The sequence below is a fragment of the Armigeres subalbatus genome, chromosome 1 (assembly GCF_024139115.2).
Source record: "Armigeres subalbatus isolate Guangzhou_Male chromosome 1, GZ_Asu_2, whole genome shotgun sequence".
Taxonomy (NCBI): Eukaryota; Metazoa; Arthropoda; class Insecta; order Diptera; family Culicidae; genus Armigeres; species Armigeres subalbatus.
The window spans coordinates 296,680,048-296,693,939 of NC_085139.1; the positions used below are offsets into that span (position 1 = coordinate 296,680,048).

The following is a 13,892-nucleotide window of genomic DNA, read 5'->3' on the forward strand; positions in this document are numbered from 1 at the left end:
TTAGCATTGAGCAATTCGCACAAATTCGTAGGTGGCACAAACCAAGATTATTTGTATGAGAAGTAACATCACTTTCATCCGTTACCACAGATATTGACTAATCACTATCTCATAGATGAAAGCAATCCATTCTTCAATAGCCAAGATCTGTCCTGGCCACGTTCTTGCGAATGCTGAGGAAGGGGAAAAGGATGGTTAGTTGGACACCTACTTAAAAAGATGCAGAGAACTCTACGAGCTTTCCATAGGTGCCACAGGAGGTTTTTGGGACTGTGTAGAAGGTTTTAACAGTAGGAATCGTTTAGGTAGAACGTTAAACACAGAAATTACTAAAGATAGAAATACAAAGTAGGAAAGGGACGAGCCTGGAATTGAACCCACGACCTCCTGCTTATAAGGCGAAGCCACTAGACCACCAGGCTCGTCAAAAAAAATCCGTGTTTATTTGGTCACAGAATGGGCAATGGATCAGCGTCCAGGAGTCAAGTACGAGACACTGAAGACGACCTTACTGTTTGAGGTCGACATACGTATCTGTATCAAAAGGTACAATAAAGTAGTGGAATTAAATGGAATTATACAAACTCGTCTTATGACAAGTGAGGGCTCGGCGATTTAACGGCATTGAAGTCACTTGCATGCTTGCATGATTGCATGTTCATTAGAGTGGGGCGTCATGGTCATTTTCAAATCAATGGTTTTTCAAGCCATTCTGGGTCCTGAATTTCAACTGTGCAGAATTCAGGACCGATTGGTTGTTTCCTCGCTTTCCGCATCGTGTTTGAAGTTTGTATGGAAAAACGTATATTTTTACATTTCCACTACTAGAGGTTTCAGTTCATCGTAAACTAAGTGGCACATTGCGTTAAAGTATAACCTAAAGGATGCCGAAAAACTTTGCTGAAGAAGGCACGTTGCTGGAACGTCCACGAAAAAAATCATAACGTTTCGAAGATTGAGTGTTCAAACCATATGCAAAAAATCGTTTATTCTGCCAGCACTGCTGAACTACATAGACCAATAATTTAACTGGGTGTTATTTTAAAATAATTGTTCTTATAGGGTTTTAGAGCTCATGGGAGCTATCCTGAATCATTTCACAAAAAAAAAACCGACAAGAAGGAAGATGGGTTTTGCCCTTCGATAACCATAGGTCGTCCGGTAGTGCTGGCAGAAACATTGGTTTCTTGCATATGGTTTGAACAATCAATTTTCGAAACGTAATAATTTTCTTGTAGACCTTCTAGCTACGTACCTTCTTCGGCAAAGTCTTTCGACATCTTCCAGACTATATGCTAACTTATTGAGTCACGTGATTGATGATAAATTGAAGCCGCTAATAGCAAAAATGTGAAAAAGTCTGATTTCCCATACTAATCTCCATGTAAATTTAAAACGCGATGCGGCATGCGAGGTCGCAACCAATCGAGCCCATATTTTGCACAGTTGATAGGGGTCCCAAAACGATTCAGAAAAACCTTGATCTCACTGGATCGGACGAAGTGTGCGTTTTCCCATACAACTGCGCCCTACTCTAATGTTCATATAAATAAATTAAAATACTAAGTTATTACGATACTTGAATGTCCCATGAATGTTTTTCAGGCAAAAATGGAACTCTCAGGGGAAACGACAGATAGCGATTTTGAAAACTATTCAGCAGGATATACACTCAACCCTCGTTTTACGGCAGTTTTTTATACGTCACTTTGTTTTACTGCCTCCTTTTTATGGCACGCGACGTAAAAAGAATTTGAAACATTATTGACACCCAAAAGTAAGCCTATGACAAGGCACTATTTTTTTTTTAACTTTATTAATGTGTTTTTTTTAATAAGAAGGCACTCTTAGAAACCCAAAGAACAAATTAGATGCTTTATATATTCATCATTTGCCTTCAACAATTGTCTCATTCCAGGTCATCCAAGAATTCCCTGGAGTGTAGGTCTTGAGGTCTACCAGCGTAACCGAAGGGATGTTATTTCTTTTTAAAAATGGTTTATACCCTATATGATCTATTAAAACCAAACTTAATATGCCTTAAGCAGCCGTTCCTTTCCAGGTCATCCAAGAATTCGCTAGACTCCTCAGCCACGGTTTCATCCCAAAATGTCCTCCGAGTATTTGTCTTTCACTTGCGTCTCAAATGTAGGCATATGAGTTCTTCTCATGTAGGCATATGAGATCTCCAAATCGTCCTGGAGATTGAATCAAATGTTCTACCGAATCAACCAAGTCTTTCCTGATGTCCCCAGCCGCGGTATCAACCCAATTATGTCCTCCGAGTATTTGTATTTCGCTCGCGTCTCAAATCCAGGCATATGAGGTGTTCTAAGATCTCCAAATTGCACTTGAGTGTGAATCAAATGGTCTGTCGAATCAACCAAGACGTCCTCAGGCATGGTATCAGCCTAATTATGTCCTCCGGATATTTGTCTTTAATTTGCCTAATCTTTAATTTTAAATCCAGACATATGAGATGTTGCAAGATCTCCACATTGTCCTGGAGTTTGAATCAAATGTTCTGCCGAATCAACCAAGTATATGGAGACGCATGGTACATTCGTGCGGTGATTCATCTTATGACTAAATTTTTACGCTAATTTGATCTCATCCGTTTTATTAAATAAATTAACAAATCAATTGGTCTACTAGGGCTACTCCACCTGGTGTCAAACCAGAACCAAACCAGCATGTTCATACATGTCCCTAAAGCCCTTTCGTGTTATGTGAAAAAGAAGAAAAATTCGTATATCTAATACCTAACTGTTGCAAAAAGAATGTTCAATCCAATCGAATGGGATTTAAGGACATGTGCAAACTCTTAGACGGTCAAACTAAAAAGGATACGGATTGAATTTATCGCAAGTAATGTGTGCACCTATTGGACTCGTTGCCAACTGCTGCACCGACATAACGGCAGGAACGTTTCCGTTTCTAATATACAATCAATTTTCGAATCGTCTTCCCCGCCAAGAAGCGGATACTTACCCCCAGATCCAGATATGTGGTGTAGATCGGATACGGCAGCGCAATCACCATCCCCGCCAGCCAGGAGGCGCAGCTGCACACAAACGCCGGCAGCCGGGCCTTGAGCGGGTCCGTCAGCCAGCGCTTCCGGTCCCACGCTATCAACAGATGGGAAATCATGGCGACGTGCAGCGGGATGTCCTGCAATGGACGGAAACCAAAATGCAAACAGTAAATCGTCAGTCGTCTGTTGGTAGTTTCACAATGGACACACGGAGGGAGAAAATCAAATACGGGAGCTTATTTGTTTCGTTTCGGTTTCTGATGTTGTGGCAAATAAAAAAGCAAGATAAATAGAATAGTCTAGTATTGCGTATACACTGGAGTTGCTTTTTACGTGAATAGATCTTACCAGTTGCTCGGTCTACATCAATTTCCAAACCTTTTCAAATACTATTTTGTATTTTAACTGAATGTTTTAACCCAAAGGCTCTAATCAACCAAAAGCAAACCGCGTGATAAGAGGCCTCAGTGTAGATTCCTTTTTGTGAGGAAATGAGAAAATTGAATTAATTAATTTGCTTAGATTAGCAGTGTTGATGCTGTGCTGCAGCTGACTCCTGTATATACCAGGCTTTCGATCAATTTAATTCAGAGCTCCTGCACAGACTCCAAGTAATTTGCATCGACTTTTTGTCTTGTGATAAGTCTACAGGTGGTATGGTAGAATAGGTAATAAAAGTGAATGAAAACACAATCACGGATGACTATCTTGAAAATTATTTAGGATATAACATTCTCATATTCCTTAGCATGCCTTATGAAACTTCACAAATATTTATATCCCCAAAACCCCGACAATCTCACCCATCAAACTCGTACAGAAAAAGCCGTACAATCTAAACCAAACGAGTGCCATAATTCCAGTCTCGATTGCTTCGTTTCTCACTAAATAAATAAATAGCCGGCGAAAAACATACCCGAAAAGGGTGAACTTTCCAATCCAAAGACAGCATCCGGCTGACTAACTGACTGACTGACTGACTGTCTGGATTAGAAAATCTCGCTTCTCTGAAACGAACGAATCATCAGGAACCGGGTGATCCGAAATAAGCTCGTGAGCTTTTCTAGTTCCTCCCTGCCGCCACACCACCGACTGTATCAATGGTCGACGACACAAGAAGAGTGGGAGAAGAGTTTCCAACTGAAAAAAAAACCACGAACTGGAAAGGAGACAGATTCGAATGCAGTTCAACAGGGTCTGGGTAAATCCTTTTACTGTCACTGAAGATTAACGCCGCTCGCTCGCGGCAAATCGATCGCTCGGGATGGTGTTACCAGGAGACCGGATCAAACCGAGAAGGATTTTGCTGCTCCTGTGGAATGTGACATGGATTGAGTTTTATTGGTAATTTCATTAGACAACGTGGAACGAAGTCGTTGACACACTCTACAACGTCGTGGAGGAGCTTTACCGGACCTTCAACCTCGATGGTCACGGCAATATGTGAGTTGAACGAATGATTGGTTGAGATTTATTATTTTATGTAGATTGTGTTTTAAGTTGAATGTACAATATGAGATTTCTTGGATGCTGGATCATTAGGCTGAAGGCCATTAGACCGAAAGTCATTAGGCCAAATAAACATTAGGTCGAACGGTCATAAGGCCGAATGATTATTAGGAGGGATGACTAGTGAGAAGTGAGAAACGAGAAGTGAGAAGTTAATTGTAAGAAGTGACAAGTGAGAAGTGAGAAGTGAGAAGAAAGAAGCAACAAGTGAGGAGGCAGAAGTGAGAAGTAAGATGAGTGAAGGGAGAAGGAACAGGAAGAAGAAAGGAGAAGGGAAAGGAAAGAGGAGAAAGGAAGAAGGAAAATGCAAGAAAAGGAAGAAGAACAAAGAAGGAACATGGAAGCAGGAAGAAGGAAAAAGGATGAAGAAAAAATTAAGAAGGGAAAAAAGAAGAAAGAATGGAGAACGAAACGCATTCGACATTTCTTCCTCTTCTTCTTCTTTATTAGGAAGGAGGAAGGAGAAAGAAGGAAGGCGAAAGAAGAAAGAAAGAAGTAGGAAGAAAAAAGAGAAAAGTAGAAAGAAGGAAAAAGAACGAAGAAGGAATAAAGAAGAAGGAAGAAGGAAGTAGAAAAAAAAGAAAAAAGAAAGGAGAAAGAAAAAAGAAGGAAAAAAAAAAGAAGAAATAATCAAAAAGGAAGGAGGAAGAAGATAGACGGATGAAAAAAAGAAGAAAGAATGAAGAAGGAAGAATAAAAAAAGAGTAAAGATGGAGGAAGAAGTAATAATTAAAAAAGCAAAACTATATTGAAGAAGAAAGCATGAAAACATGATAAATTTAAGAAAAAAACTTAAGTTGAAAAAGGATGAAGAAAAAGACTGAAGGAAGAAAGCAGGAAAAATATAAAAAAATAAAAGGGAAAAAAATTTAAAGGTAGAAAAAAAAGAAGTAAAAAGAAAGAAGTAAAATTGAGAAAGGAAGACAAAAGAAGGGGAAAGAAAAAGAAGAAGAATGAAAGAGGAAGATAGAAGGAAGAAGAAATATTGGAAATAAAACAAAAAAGTGAAAAAGAGTAAATATGTAAGAAGAAAAAATAAAAAATAAAAATCATAACGAAAAAGGAAGAAGGAAGAAGAAAGGAGGAAGGGAAAATGAAAATTTAAAAGATGAAGAAAAAAGCAAGAAGGACGAAGGAAGAAAAATGAAGTAAGAAATAATTTAGGAGGAAGGAAGAAAGATACTGACAAAAGTAAAAAGGAAGAACTTACTTCTCACACTCAATTTGATTTAAATAAAATTTAAATTGGTTTTGAATTGAAAATAGATTGGATTTAGATGGGAATTGGATTGAAATTGATGGATTTGGATTTGGATTGGATTTGGATTGGATTTGGATTGGATTTGGATTGGATTTGGATTGGATTTGGATTGGATTGGATTTAGATTGGATTTAGATTGGATTTGGATTGGATTGGATTTGGATTGGATTTGGATTGGATTTGGATTGGATTTGGATTGGATTTGGATTGGATTTGGATTGGTTTGGATTGGTTTGGATTGGTTTGGATTGGTTTGGATTGGTTTGGATTGGTTTGGATTGGTTTGGTTGGTTTGGATTGGTTTGGATTGGTTGGATTGGTTTGGATTGGTTTGGATTGGTTTGGATTGGTTTGGATTGGTTTGGATTGGTTTGGATTGGTTTGGATTGGTTTGGATTGGTTTGGATTGGTTTGGATTGGTTTGGATTGGTTTGGATTGGTTTGGATTGGTTTGGTTGGTTTGGATTGGTTTGGATTGGTTTGGTTGGTTTGGATTGGTTTGGTTGGTTTGGATTGGTTTGGATTGGTTTGGTTGGTTTGGTTGGTTTGGATTGGTTTGGATTGGTTTGGATTGGTTTGGATTGGTTTGGATTGGTTTGGATTGGTTTGGATTGGTTTGGATTGGTTTGGATTGGTTTGGATTGGTTTGGTTTGGTTTGGATTGGTTTGGATTGGTTTGGATTGGTTTGGATTGGTTTGGATTGGTTTGGATTGGTTGGATTGGTTTGGATTGGTTTGGATTGGTTTGGTTGGTTTGGTTGGTTTGGATTGGTTTGGATTGGTTTGGATTGGTTGGTTTGGATTGGTTTGGATTGGTTTGGATTGGTTTGGTTGGTTTGGTTGGTTTGGATTGGATTTGGATTGGTTTGGATTGGTTTGGATTGGTTTGGTTGGTTTGGATTGGTTTGGATTGGTTTGGGATTGGTTTGGATTGGTTTGGTTGGTTTGGATTGGTTTGGTTGGTTTGGATTGGTTTGGATTGGTTTGGATTGGTTTGGATTGGTTTGGATTGGTTTGGATTGGTTTGGATTGGTTTGGATTGGATTTGGATTGGTTTGGATTGGTTTGGATTGGTTTGGATTGGTTTGGATTGGTTTGGGATTGGTTTGGGATTGGTTTGGATTGGTTTGGATTGGTTTGGTTGGTTTGGGATTGGTTTGGATTGGTTTGGATTGGTTTGGTTGGTTTGGATTGGTTTGGATTGGTTTGGTTGGTTTTAGTTGGTTTGGATTGGTTTGGATTGGTTTGGTTGGTTTGATTGGTTTGAATTTGATTTGGATTCGATTGGGATTGGTTTGGTTGGAATTGGTTTGGATTGGTTTGGATTGGTTTGGATTGGATTGGTTTGGATTGGTTTGGATTGGTTTGATTGGTTTGGATTGGGTTTGGATTGGTTTTGATTGGTTTGGACTGGATTTGGTTTGGATTGGTTTGGATTGGTTTGATTTGGATTGTGTTGGTTTGGATTGGTTTGGATTGGTTTGGATTGGTTTGGATTGGTTTGGATTGGTTTGGATTGGTTTGGATTGGTTTGGATTGGTTTGGATCGGTTTGGATTGGTTTGGATTGGTTTGGATTGGTTTGGATTGGTTTGGTTGGTTTGGATTGGATTTGGATTGGTTTGGATTGGTTTGGATTGGTTTGGATTGGTTTGGATTGGTTTGGTTGGTTTGGATTGGTTTGGATTGGTTTGGTTGGTTTGGATTGGTTTGGATTGGTTTGGTTGGATTGGTTTGGATTGGTTTGGATTGGTTTGGATTGGTTTGGATTGGTTTGGTTGGTTTGGATTGGTTTGGATTGGTTTGGATTGGTTTGGATTGGTTTGGGATTGGTTTGGTTGGTTTGGATTGGTTTGGATTGGTTTGGATTGGTTTGGATTGGTTTGGATTGGTTTGGATTGGTTTGGATTGGTTTGGATTGCGTTTGGATTGGTTTGGTTGGTTTGGTTGGTTTGGATCGGTTTGGATCGGTTTGGATCGGATTTGGTTGGTTTTGATTGGTTTGGATTGGTTTGGATTGGTTTGGATTGGTTTGGTTGGTTTGGATTGGTTGGATTGGTTTGGATTGGTTTGGATTGGTTTGGATTGGTTTGGATTGGGTTTGGATTGGTTTGGATTGGTTTGGATTGGTTTGGATTGGTTTGGATTGGTTTGGATTGGTTTGGATTGGTTTGGTTGGTTTGGATTGGTTTGGATTGGTTTGGATTGGTTTGGATTGGTTTGGATTGGTTTGGATTGGTTTGGATTGGTTTGGATTGGTTTGGATTGGTTTGGATTGGTTTGGTTGGTTTGGATTAGATTTGGATTGGTTTGGATTGGTTTGATTTGGATTGGTTTGGATTGGTTTGGATTGGTTTGGATTGGTTTGGATTGGTTTGGATTGGTTTGGATTGGTTTGGTTGGTTTGGATTGGTTTGGATTGGTTTGGATTGGTTTGGGATTGGTTTGGATTGGTTTGGATTGGTTTGGTTGGTTTGGGATTGGTTTGGATTGGTTTGGTTGGTTTGGATTGGTTTGGTTGGTTTGGATTGGTTTGGTTGGTTTGGATTGGTTTGGATTGGTTTGGATTGGTTTGGATTGGTTTGGATTGGTTTGGATTGGTTTGGTTGGTTTGGATTGGTTTGGATTGGTTTGGTTGGTTTGGATTGGTTTGGATTGGTTTGGATTGGTTTGGTTGGTTTGGATTGGTTTGGTTGGTTTGGATTGGTTTGGATTGGTTTGGATTGGTTTGGATTGGTTTGGATTGGTTTGGATTGGTTTGGTTGGTTTGGATTGGTTTGGTTGGTTTGGATTGGTTTGGATTGGTTTGGTTGGTTTGGATTGGTTTGGATTGGTTTGGATTGGTTTGGTTGGTTTGGATTGGTTTGGATTGGTTTGGATTGGTTTGGATTGGTTTGGATTGGTTTGGATTGGTTTGGATTGGTTTGGATTGGTTTGGTTGGTTTGGATTGGTTTGGTTGGTTTGGATTGGTTTGGATTGGTTTGGATTGGTTTGGATTGGTTTGGTTGGTTTGGATTGGTTTGGGATTGGTTTGGATTGGTTGGATTGGTTTGGATTGGTTTTAATTGGTTTAGATTGGTTTGGTTGGTTTGGTTGGTTTGATTGGTTTGGATTTGATTTGGTTCGATTGGGATTGGATTTGGTTGGAATTGGTTTGGATTGGTTTGGATTGGTTTGGATTGGATTGGTTTGGATTGGTTTGGATTGGTTTGATTGGTTTGGATTGGGTTTGGATTGGTTTGATTGGTTTAGACTGGATTTGGTTTGGATTGGTTTGGTTGGTTTGATTTGGATTGTGTTGGTTTGGATTGGTTTGGATTGGTTTGGATTGGTTTGGATTGGTTTGAATTGGTTTGGATTGGTTTGGATTGGTTTGGATTGGTTTGGATCGGTTTGGATTGGTTTGGATTGGTTTGGATTGGTTTGGATTGGTTTGGATTGGTTTGGATTGGTTTGGTTGGTTTGGATTGGTTTGGATTGGTTTGGATTGGTTTGGATTGGTTTGGATTGGTTTGGATTGGTTTGGATTGGTTTGGTTGGTTTGGATTGGTTTGGATTGGATTGGTTTGGTTGGTTTGGATTGGTTTGGATTGGTTTGGGATTGGTTTGGATTGGTTTGGATTGGTTTGGATTGGTTTGGGATTGGTTTGGATTGGTTTGGATTTGGTTGGTTTGGATTGGTTTGGATTGGTTTGGTTGGTTTGGATTGGTTTGGATTGGTTTGGATTGGTTTGGATTGGTTTGGATTGGTTTGGATTGGTTTGGATTGGTTGGATTGGTTTGGATTGGTTTGGATTGGTTGGATCGGTTTGGATCGGTTTGGATCGGTTTGGATTGGATTTTGATTGGTTTGGATTGGTTTGGATTGGTTTGGATTGGTTTGGATTGGTTTGGATTGGATTTGGATTGGTTTGGATTGGTTTGGTTGGTTTGGATTGGTTTGGATTGGTTTGGTTGGGTTTGGATTGGGTTTGGATTGGTTTGGATTGGTTTGGATTGGTTTGGATTGGTTTGGATTGGTTTGGATTGGTTTGGATTGGTTTGGATTGGTTTGGATTGGTTTGGATTGGTTTGGATTGGTTTGGATTGGTTTGGATTGGTTTGGATTGGTTTGGATTGGTTTGGATTGGTTTGGATTGGTTTGGTTGGTTTGGTTGGTTTGGATTGGTTGGATTGGTTTGGATTGGTTTGGATTGGTTGGTTGGATTGGTTTGGATTGGTTGGATTGGTTTGGATTGGTTTGGATTGGTTTGGATTGGTTTGGATTGGTTTGGATTGGTTTGGATTGGTTTGGATTGGTTTGGATTGGTTTGGATTGGTTTGGATTGGATTTGGATTGGTTTGGATTGGTTTGGTTGGATTGGTTTGGATTGGTTTGGATTGGTTTGGATTGGTTTGGTTGGTTTGGATTGGTTTGGATTGGTTTGGATTGGTTTGGTTGGTTTGGATTGGTTTGGTTGGTTTGGATTGGTTTGGATTGGTTTGGATTGGTTTGGATTGGTTTGGATTGGTTTGGATTGGTTTGGTTGGTTTGGATTGGTTGGATTGGTTTGGATTGGTTTGGATTGGTTTGGATTGGTTTGGTTGGTTTGGATTGGTTTGGATTGGTTTGGATTGGTTTGGATTGGTTTGGATTGGTTTGGATTGGTTTGGATTGGTTTGGTTGGTTTGGATTGGTTTGGATTGGTTTGGATTGGTTTGGTTGGTTTGGATTGGTTTGGATTGGTTTGGATTGGTTTGGATTGGTTTGGATTGGTTTGGATTGGTTTGGATTGGTTTGGATTGGTTTGGATTGGTTTGGATTGGTTTGGATTGGTTTGGATTGGTTTGGATTGGTTTGGATTGGTTTGGATTGGTTTGGATTGGTTTGGATTGGTTTGGATTGGTTTGGATTGGTTTGGATTGGTTTGGATTGGTTTGGATTGGTTTGGATTGGTTTGGATTGGTTTGGATTGGTTTGGATTGGTTTGGATTGGTTTGGTTGGTTTGGATTGGTTTGGATTGGTTTGGTTGGTTTGGATTGGTTTGGATTGGTTTGGATTGGTTTGGTTGGTTTGGTTGGTTTGGATTGGTTGGTTTGGATTGGTTTGGATTGGTTTGGTTGGTTTGGATTGGTTTGGTTGGTTTGGATTGGTTTGGATTGGTTTGGATTGGTTTGGTTGGTTTGGATTGGTTTGGATTGGTTTGGATTGGTTTGGATTGGTTTGGATTGGTTTGGATTGGTTTGGTTGGTTTGGTTTGGATTGGATTTGGATTGGATTTGGATTGGTTTGGATTGGTTTGGTTGGATTTGGATTGGTTTGGATTGGTTTGGATTGGTTTGGATTGGATTTGGAGGCCAGCAAAAGTGATGTGTAGCGGTTTCGGGGTACATCACATCCTCGCTGGCAGTGTGCAATCGCGGAAGATGCACGCGGAATATGACGTTATTTTCGGTTTTGCTCCGGGCAACACGAAGTCTACGATCATCTTGACGCTAACTTTCATCTACTTAGTGACTGAGTAAAACTGTATTGCCCTCTTTTTCTTTCCCACCGAAATTTTACTAAATTTCCGTCAAAAGCAGGACTACTGAAAACTATGAGTAATCTTGCTTTTGACGAAAGTTGATTAAATTCTCATGGAAAAAAAGAAGACGCCAATACAGATTTAATTAGTCACTGAATAGTTGAAAGATAGAGTGCAGATATTAAACTAATAGCCTATTCAGATTACGCCATTAATGACATAATAATTGGCGTTTCAGGGTAAATACGCTTTATGATGTCATTATTTACGTAATATTCCATACATTTTGCGCTGTCAAAAGATACCCGCTAAAAAGAGTCATAAAGAATTTAATACGAACAATTATTACCAGAGAGCTTTCGTTCTAACTGGAATGCAGGGAGAAATTCAACAAAACAAAACTGACAAGCGTCACGTTCTCTTTGCCAGAGAGAAAATTCTCTCTGTTTTCATTTCGTTTCGTAGTTGACAGTCATGCTCTTTCTGTCGCAGCAGGGTCGAATGCATGTTAGATGGAAATCTTCTGAGCGCTGAAGAATAACTCGGATTGTGATGGTTTTGTGGAAGGCATTTTATATAATAAAAATAATGACGATAATTATTTATTCTCCACTTATTCAACATGAATTGTTTAAAAAACAGATTCTCTCTAGAATTAACATGAAGTATTTAACTTAAACCTAGATTTAATAGAACAAATCGAATAAATTTTCAAAGTTCAAGGGCCAATGCGGAAGACAATTTAAAACGTAGGAATGGTTGTAAAACGAATATATTTGATGAATAAACATGATTTCATAAATTGTTTCAATTCTGCTCCTTGAATGGCTTAATATACTTTGGATTTCAAAATTGTTCACGTTGGACAACTGTACGATTTGAATGGGATGTATATATAAAGTAGAGTAACCTTAAATAAAACATGGATTGGTAATGCATTAATTCATCCAAAATCCAGTTTAAATTATATCACATTCACACGATTCGATTTTGTTAGAAGCTGTATCATTGATTGTCGAGTAGAACGCAATGGTTCAGTTTCCATTTTGAAAAAATTAAATTGCTGAGTTGCTCTTCATACATGGAGATACTGGTGGAAATACATTTTAGTTCGATAATATTTTTTGAAAATTGGTCCAATCGTCCTTTTTATTTATTTGTGAGAATTCCCAAAAGTATCTAAATTTTTCTATCAAATCTCCGTTCGATCATAGTACAGAATCAAAATACCTTTTAAACTTAAAAATAAATTGAGGAATAGTCTGATTCCCCGAGGAACGGCGCAACTAATGAATGTAGCTTCGCTCATTATCCTTAATGAGAGCTTCAAATATTCATCGAACATCCCTTTTCATATATTTTTTTATATTTTTTTCGTAGAAACTTTGTTCAGAAAAAATGTTCGATTATCGCCACACAAATGCTTGATTTCGCAAATTAAATTTTAAAACTCCTTGAATTTAACCCTGTATTAGCGTGCAAATGAGGAAACATCAAGATAACGTCAAGATATATTATCTTGCTGCAGTCTGAACACCTCGTAATAATTGGATACCCTCTCACTTAACAAAGTCATAAATAGCCCAATCTGAATAGGCTATAAGAGTATGCTTGGTAGAAGTTCGGCTAATGAGAAGTGGAAATTGAGACGTTTGCTCACTTCTGAGGTAGCTACTTCAATTGTTGATCACACTCAATGATGGTTGGAAACTTGAATAAGCCGGGTCCAGTCACGGTCGTCACGTGGTGGCTTCTTCAACTATCCAACCATCATCGAGAGTGGTCAATAACACCACACTTCCTACTCCTTATTTCTTATCTATCACTTCGCACTTTTCCCTTTTCACTGTGAAATGTGACAGTATAATCCGTTCGACCAAATAACATTTTATGCCGAATGACTCATTCTGTTAAACGTCTATTTTGGTTAACATTTCGACCAAATTAATGACGTTTGATGCCACAAGACCCGATCGGCCTAACGACTTATTGACCCTATTTATATATTTTTAACGTAAACTAGAGCTTTCACTGAGTTGATTGATATATTGATATTATCACTCAAACTAAACTACTGATAAATTTTATGTGCACAAAGCACATAGATTGCAGGATTAACAAAGAATCGTCATTTCATGTGCGTGTTATGAAAAATATGCGCGGGTGATAAAATTTATAAGTGGTATTTTTAAACTGCATTATGCATAAAATAAATTCGATGTGTAACGACATTCGCACCATCGCTCGATTTTCAACCGATCTTCAGGCTCTCCAGGCGAAACATTCTACAGTAGAATAATCTCCGGCAAAATCAATTCCCATTATAAAAGGTAAGTAACTATTGCAACCAATTTTATCGTGAATTTATTATATTTCTGCATTGCACATGTATGTTTTGCAGATTAAATTGTGGATCGCACCAATGACGGGAAGACGACTAAGTTGGAGGTCATTCGGCTGGACCAAAGTTTTCGACCGGATATTTAACAGCTGCTGTGTAGCATCCGAGGTAGCACCGTAGCAACAGTTGAAGAAGATTCCATTTAGTTAGGTCTAGAATTTCGTTTGATTTCAGCAAAC

General features: G+C 38.7%; 1 protein-coding gene across 1 annotated transcript in view; it reads right to left on the reverse strand.

Annotated features, from left to right (window-relative positions):
* Positions 1-231: 231 nt before the first annotated feature.
* Positions 232-13,892, reverse strand: part of LOC134207485 (neuropeptide Y receptor type 2-like) — a 241,911-nt gene continuing 228,250 nt past the window's right edge. The window contains exons 3-4 of the mRNA XM_062683198.1: positions 2,992-3,171; positions 232-270 (exon numbers count right to left, since the gene is read on the reverse strand). Coding sequence (XP_062539182.1) covers positions 232-270; positions 2,992-3,171 — 219 coding nt within the window. The remainder of the gene's footprint in view (positions 271-2,991; positions 3,172-13,892) is intronic.